This window comes from Manacus candei, unplaced genomic scaffold (genome assembly GCF_025592945.1).
Source record: "Manacus candei isolate 608988 ecotype Guabito, Panama unplaced genomic scaffold, ASM2559294v1 h1tg000112l, whole genome shotgun sequence".
Taxonomy (NCBI): Eukaryota; Metazoa; Chordata; class Aves; order Passeriformes; family Pipridae; genus Manacus; species Manacus candei.
Genome location: NW_026138160.1, coordinates 914,565 through 922,676, shown reverse-complemented (window position 1 = coordinate 922,676; position 8,112 = coordinate 914,565). Strand labels below are relative to the sequence as shown.

Sequence of the window (8,112 nt, the reverse complement as noted above, 5' to 3'; positions counted from 1 at the left end):
ACCATATTTGGGAGAATTTTCAGTACACAGAAATAAGACACAAATATCACAGATCCATTGAATCTGTCATCTAATTGTCCTTCTGATATACCAGTTTTGGTTATTTTTTCACTAAGTGCCTGACCCCAAGAAAATTATGTTATCCACATAAAATCACAGAAGTATATATGTTCCTTACATAGTCAAAGATGGAAAACAAACATGCTTTTATTTAAGAGGTCCCAAAGGAAAACTCCTTTTATCTGAATTATCCACTTATTATGGTTACTTATTGTGCTGGACACTCAGGATTCAGTCTGCAGAAGTGTTTTCTGAGATGGCATAAACCAGGAGACACCTGCAGAGCTGTCTCGTGCTTTTAGATAGTACAAGGGCAGAGCACTTAACCCTTGTCCTAAGATCAACTTTAAGGCTAGAAGGAGGAGTTAGGAGGGTGTTGTTTTACACTGCTGCCATCCTAGGAGTTGTCTGTAAATAGGACAAGTAGTGGTTGGCAAAGTACCCATAGAACCAGAGGCTGGTTTGAGTTGGAAGATACCTTAAAAGACCAGCAATAGTGGAAGCAGCATAGATGGTGGGTGATCTTTTGGGGAAGCCTAAAGACATGGTTATAGGAGGCACAAAATGAATGAAAGCTTGTCTGGGGTTCTGAAAATAGGGAAGGAGCAAAGAGGCAGTGGGAACAGAATGCACAGTTATGATGTGTTGGAGGGAGGCTGAGGTGTGTAATATGGCAAATAGACACCGAGGCAAATCTGGCTGATCAACAGCATTGGCCTGAGACTTCCATACTGAGAGATAAGGAGGAGAGCTGGTGTGGAGCAGAAGCAGATTTGTGGCAGGGCTGCTGAGCACTGAGCTCTTAACTGCAGCACTGTTTTCATAGAACACTGCTTGCTAGGGGAACAGTTATCATACCCTAGTATGTCACAAGAGAGCAGAAGCACCACTAAGTGGTGAAATTCAGCATCTGTCATGTGCCTCCACCTTGTTATCTAGAGAGAAACGAGGACCTTGAAGAGCCTGTTTTCTTCACTGCCTGTAGAAGGAGGCATGTTGCCTGGTCCAAACACTGACATTAACATCACAGAGATTTGGATTGAGATACTCACTGCCCATCTTCACAGGCAGCATCCAGTTTCCTCAACATAACCACTGAATTTCATTTTGGATCCTCCAGGGTGTCCTCCTCAGCCTCCAGCTGCAGCTCTAGCGAGGTGCTGGTTTCCCTTAGGTCTGAGACACTTCAAGCTGTCCTGCACTGATAACTCACACATCCTAGAGCATCCAAGCAACACCAGATGCCTTCCCATACATGTCCAAGTTGACTCTAGTCACTACAGCCTGTGAAGTGATTCATCTTTCTGATGAGTCATCCTCTGAACACTGAGATGAAGACTGTGCCCCTGGCCGGGGTTATTTCGTGTGTTACACAGAGTCAGACAGAAGTTTTTGCTGCTGCCTTGTTCAAGGTGCTTTCGCGGTTTTTCACTGCTCTTCCTTTTCCTTTTGGACTGCAGTAAAATGTTGATCGTTTGGACATCTTTGGTCATCATGATTTTTTCTGTCAGTGTTTTGAACTGTCAGTGTGGCACACAAAAACTGTGAGATGGTTTAAGCTAAATATTGCGTCTTCCAGGTGCTGGATGTCAGTATTGATGATGTATTGAGGTTGATTGTGTGTTTCTAAAGTGCATAAGAGCACAACTGAAGCATATACTCATTTAGTGAAGATACAACATTTAGGGTTCTTAGAGAATAACAAGTTTTGGTTGGTTTTCCTTGGCAACAGAATTACTAAGGAAGAATATGCATTACAATTCTATTTCTGAGCAAAAACTGCCTTAAGCTGCAAAACTTGAGGGGTTCATATCTAAACATTTCTGATTTTCAGTCGAGTCCAAAGGATCCATCAATGGCTGGTTGAAGCTGATACCTTCTTCATAGCAATAGATGGGAAAGATCATGGGAAATAATGAAGACAAATATTGAAATCTAGATCTTTTAGCTGTGAAAATAAAGGAGAAAAGGAGAAACAAAAGTGAAAGAGTGAAATGAAAGCAGTGCAAATGGGGTGGAAACAAAGTTTCTGCACTCAGTGACCAAATCTTTTAATTTCTCAGAATTGGCTTCTCATCCATACAAGAGAGGTTGACTAAACTTAAGTGAAACACAACTATAGAATAGCTACTCAGAACTCTTTTCAGGTTGGTGATGGATACAAATTTAATTCCAGTAATTCCAATCAAATCTGATTTTTATCTGTTTGGTTCTTTTTTCCTACTGCAAGAGATGAACAGTCTCCTAGGTGTAGAGATAGGAGGCAGAGTTTTAGCTGTGTTTATTCCACACCACCCCCGTCACAGCAGGGATGTGGTTTTCAGCAGGAAAAGCCAAGAGCCAGAACCCAGGAGTTTGCCATTTTGGCTGGCTTGCCCCAGCGGAGGGACTGCTGCCCATCGACTCTGGCAGATTTGGTCCCTCTGCTGGTCCTCCCTCCTGTTTTCCACATGACTACAGACCTTTTCTGTGCTGCTGAACTGGCAGCCCCAGTGGAGCACAGCCAGGGGAAGCCATAACTGTTGCTGGAGATGGGAAGACACAACTGCTGCTGCTGCTGCTGCCATCGGAGTCGGCATTTCAGCAGCAGAACTCTTTATTCTGGATGAACTATCTCTCCAGGTTTTGTTTCTTCTTTCTGTCTCTCCTTTGTTTCTGGGCTGGAAAACATAAACGGGTTGGAAAAAAACACACTGGGCACTCTCTTCAGGGAGTGTTTTTGTTTGGTTGGTGGTGGATAACCTTTTTTTGGGTAAACCATTCCCTCTTTTGTACAATCTTTTATTATTGTTGTTATGATTCTTGTGGTTTCCTCAGTAAATTGTGATTCCAACTTATAATCTCTCTGAGTATTTTTCCTCTGCTATGGAAAGGGGGCAGCTTGAGTGGGGTTAATTTCCCCCTCGGGTTTTTAAACCAGCACAACCATTAATTGTATTGATTTTTGTAGGCTCATGAAAGAAAGAAAGTAGGAAGCAAGGAAGGATGGAAGTGGAAGAGAAGGGGGAAAAAGGCAAGGGAAAGGGGCTGTTACAACCCGCCCCAGAGGGCAACTCAGGTTCTTGTTAATAGATCCCTTGGGGTGGATTAGAGTGAAGTAACACTGAATTATTGGTGTTTCTAAATATATATATATATATATATATATATATATGCACTGGGGGGTTGTTTTAGAAAAAATTGGCTGCAAAGGAAAGCAGTTTTTGGTTATAGTTATCTATAGTAATACAGCAAGATAAAAGCATAAAAATAACACTTAAGAAAATGTGTAATGGAAAAGAAAGAAAGAGAAAGAAAGGATAAGAGTAGAAAGATCTCACCACCCAAGGATGCTGCGACAAGGCTTCATTGTTGCAATTTTGATGTCACAGTGAGGAAGGTGATGGTCACAGTCTTGACCCATTGGGGATGGGGGAAGCCCATGAAGCACAAAATTCTGTGGGTTAATACACGCTCAGATTTCAGTGGAACACCCAGGTACCTTCCATGGCAGGGCAGGGGGGAATTTTACACTGTCTGATGTAACGCTGTGGATCATGTTAAGTCCTCTGGTGAAAGCCCCAGAAATGAGTTGGGGGCACTTCAGGGGTCTTCGATGGTTCTTCGAAGACATGACAGCTGTCTCACATCAGCATAGTTGAGCCAATTATGCCCCATCAGAAGTGATGAATAATGTGAATGTCCCAATACATTCCCCAGGGTGGGGGCAGTTTTTCAACTGAGCCAGTTGTGAAAGGGATGACAATTGGCATGGTAAAATGTGCTATCCTGCCTCTGCAGGGTCTGCTTCTTGTGAGCCTTCTCCCTTATCTGGCTCAAAACCTAGCCTCCAGTGCTGGCTGCTCACCCCCTCTGTCTTACACAGAGCAGAGGTTTCGCCACCGTGCACAAAACACTCTCCTCTTTCCCTTTGCAAACCCGGCCCCAGCAAAACACCCCTCGCGTGGCTGGTTGTTTTGAGTCATTTGAGCCTCTCACAGGAGTAAATGATTCAAAGTTGACAAGTAGTCACTTAGACTGAAGATTGAAATGTGAACAGCTGGAGTTGAATGAAATTTCTACAAGAGACAGCATGGCCCCTAAAGGTACCCAGTCAAATTAAACAAAGGCAGGAGGCTTTATCAGGCTAATTCTGTCCTTGGAGTCACATATCCCTTGATGTTCCCAGATATTTCTTGGAGCTTTTAGGTTAAAAATTGATCACCAGCTGGCTCGGGATGCACAGTTCATAGAGTTAGACATGTAAGACATGACATGCCTACGCCTGAAGGAGTCTCTCCTGTCCCACTTTACAGGTAAGGGAGGGAAAACTGCCATTCGGAATAGCATTTCAACTGCTACTGTAGGTGTGTAATTGGTTGGGGACATCCCCTTGCCCCCAGAGGGAGCATAGTTCTGAACCACCATCCCTGACCTGCCTAAAATCAGCTGAAATCAATCCCACCCACAGGGCAATTAGGGCTTTCAAGAGACTCTTCTTAAACCTGGAGTGAGTCATGTGTCAGAGGCAGCTCAGCTGTTCACTTCTTGGGAAAAAAAAAGAGATGCATTGAGGTTGCTGCCTTTTCAGCTGCAGCCAGTTCAACGGAGTTGAAACAAATCTAAAAATTCCTTTTCTTCCTCTCCATGAGGCAAGGCTTTGGCTGACTTTCTGTGGAGTATGCCAGGTACTAATATCAACAGATTGCTCAAGCTGTGGCAGGAGATCATTTGCACTTAAATATAACTTTTAACCTGCAACGTAAGCTGACCGTAGGAATCATCAGCCCAACGCTATCCCTGATGTAGGAAAACAAGGGAAATACTTGTATCCAAATTTGCGTGACCCACATTGGAGGAATTGGATGGCAGAACTGTTGCAGGTAGGACACTTCAAACTGTTTATTGTGAATGTATAAAGCAAATACAAGGAAGAACTAAGGCCAAAACTTAAAGGGCCTCAGAGCCAGTACGCACGAATTACACAAATTGAGAGTTGTGTCTGAGAGGTGTTCTGCGTTAGGAAATAAAAACTAACCTGTCAGTGAAACAATGACTGCTGTGAGGGACGTTGACTTAAATAAAGAACTAATGCTCAAAGCAATAGTCTAAAACTTTCATATGGGTTCAAAGAGCAGAATCAAGAAGCTTCCGCTTCAGCCACATGGATCTAACAATTAAGAAAACCAGTGTGAATGTGTGCCAGTGGAGAATGCAGGGAGTTTTTTATGTCATTCTCTATCTGTCATGCACAGGCTATCTTGGGATATCACTCAAAAGAGTCTTCTTTCATTTCTACGTTAATGGAATCAGTCAAACCCAGAAAGATTCCTTTTAAATACACCAGACCATTAACTGTCTGAGAATTTTAGGAGTTTAGTTACTATGATTACAAGGTAAAGTTGCCTGTGGCTCCAGGATCTACAGCTTGCACCTTCATGTTCATGTCAAAAAACCCACAGACAAAAGAGGGCAAGTTATAGCCAAAAGAGAAATTAGACGGAGTCAGTCTGAGGAGTGACTGAGTCATGGCAGGGTCGTGTGCTCTGCTCTTGCTTTGACAGCGTGTCCTTCTCTGGGTGCCAGGTCTGTTGAGCTGACGTGTCTGAAGGGCACACAACTAACGCCCCCTTCCTCCTGTCAGGCTAATTTCTTCTTTCTTTCAGTGCGTCGGTTTCCCATCTCAGACATTACGAGCACACAGAGCTGCCACGGCTGGCCCAGCACTGCCTGAATTTGCCCCTGGCCTTGCACCCACAGCGAAACTGCTCGGGAGAACGGGGAAATGTCACTAATGAAGTGAATGGTGCTGAGCTTCACCCTCTGCACTTTCTTACCATTCTCTGTGGGCACCTCTCCCTGTAATTTTTCCTTCTTCCTTTGCCTGCCTACAGACAGAATTTGGGTTTGGTTTACTTTGGTGCTGCCTTCTTTGGTCTGTGGGTGTTTCAGTTGTCAGCTGGGCTTTCCTCCAGTGACAGGAGTTGGCTTAGGTCTTCCCTTCACAGCTTCTGGTTCCTCCATTTGGGGGTGCTTTCCCCAGAGCTGGGCTCTTTGAAGTCTTTCTGTCCCACTGACAGCTGGGGAGTGACGTGAATATGAGCCAAAGCCTCCCACAGCCTGAGCTTCCCTGGCTTTCACCTAAAGTTGGGTTGCTCTAAAGGTAACTTTGGATATCTCGGAGGAAGCTGCCTGCCCTGTCAGTTCCACTCTGTAGAAAAAGCCAGGTCCCAGCAGAGTGCAAGGAGCAATGCCCACTGCTCCCTACGTAGCAAAATGGTTATTCTTTCTTAGGTCTGTGGGTGTTTCAGTTGTCAGCTGGGTGTTCCTCTCAGTGCAGAAAGTGCCTCTGGGACCAACTGGGAGCACAGAACTGACATTTGAGGGGAGCACATATTCTTGGCAATTAACGCTATGCCCAGAATGGAGCCAGCCCTTAAATGCTAACTCCTCATAGTCGAAGGCTTGGTCATCACTGTCCCAAACAATGCCACTTGGAGAGCACTGACACTCCCACTACAGTCGTTGCCTTCTTACTTTGCTCAGCTCAGCCTGTTCTACAGTTACAGCCTTTGATCCAGCAGCTCTCCAGCAGTTCCCAAGAGACTCTTTGAGTAACTGGCTGAAGCACCGTCATGTGACTACAGCTCTGACAGTCTGTCTGCTTGATTCCTCCCAGATGGAGTCAACAGAGGAAACAGAATCAGGAAACCACACTCTGCTGACTGAATTTGTCCTCTCTGGATTGTCCAACCGCCCAGAACTGCAGCACTTGCTGTTCTTCACATTCTGCTTAGTTTACACCATGACTGTCGTTGGGAACCTTCTCATCCGCATGGTCACGGTGCACCCCACCCTCTGCACGTCCATGTACTTCTTCCTCCGGGTCCTGGCCTTCCTGGATGTTTCCACAGCATCCACTGTTGTCCCCAAGATGCTGGTAAGTTTCCTGTCAGAGGACAGGAGCATCCTCTACGTGGGCTGTGCCACGCAGCTCTACTGTGTGATTTTCTTCGGAGCCACTGAATGGTACCTTTTGGCAGCCATGGCCTATGACCGTTACGTGGCCACATGCAACCCCCTGAGATACGCTGTCATCATGAATGCCAGAGTTTGCCTTTCCTTGGTCCTGCTGTCCTGCTGCAGTGGCAATGTTGTGTCTGTGGTGCAGACAGCTTGGGTGTTCACGATGCCCTTTTGTGGGCCCAGGAAGATTAACCACTTCTTCTGTGACATTCCCCCGCTCATCCTGCTCTCCTGCACTGACACCTCGCTGTATGAAAAGCAGACGGTTGCAGCCACAGTGCTGGTCATCTTCACGCCATTCTGCCTCATCCTAGTGTCCTATGCCTGCATCATCTCCAGCATCCTGAAGATTTCCTCTGCAGAGAGCAGACACAAGACCTTCTCCACCTGCTCCTCACACCTTATTGTTGTAATATTGTACTGTGCAAGTGGAACCTTGAATTACTTATGACCGAATTCCCGTAATTCACAAGACACTAAGAAAGTTGTTGCTGTCGTATACACAACCATAATTCCCATGTTAAACCCCCTGTTTTACAGCCTGAGGAATAAAGAAGTGAGAGAAGTACTAATTGTAACTATGGCTGTGTTGGTGAAGAAATAAGTCTGTTCTGGCCCGCGAATGTGTGTATTAAAAATCTTATTTCCATTTTTGGTGTGTGTGTAAGGTTCACCAGCTCAGTGGACACAGCAGAATCAAAGAGAAATTTCACATAGTGCAGGGCCAGAGGAAATGGCATGAAGCTGTGTTGGGAAGGATTAGGATAGGTTAAGGTTCTTCATCCGGAAGGTGGTCAGACACTGGAACAGGCTCCCCAGGGTGGTGGTCACAGCCCCAACCTTCCAAGTTCAAGAAGCATTTGAACAATACTCTCAGGCCCATGGTGGGATTCTTGGGGTGTCCTGTGCAGGGACACAAGTTGGACTCAATGACTTTTGTGGTTCTCTGCCAATTTGGGAGGTTATGTGATTCTCTGAGTCTAAGAAAGCACCTTGGGATTCATCTCCACTAAGGTAAGTCGTCTGCTGTCAGAAATCAACATACAC

General features: G+C 45.3%; 1 protein-coding gene across 1 annotated transcript; it reads left to right on the top strand.

Moving 5' to 3' along the window:
* The first annotated feature begins 6,464 nt into the window (after window positions 1-6,464).
* LOC127461667 (olfactory receptor 10A7-like) lies at window positions 6,465-7,717 on the top strand. Its single transcript, XM_051769683.1, is given in 1 exon segment — window positions 6,465-7,717. A coding segment is annotated over 1 exon segment (951 nt). The 5' UTR covers window positions 6,465-6,718; the 3' UTR covers window positions 7,670-7,717.
* Window positions 7,718-8,112: the final 395 nt, after the last annotated feature.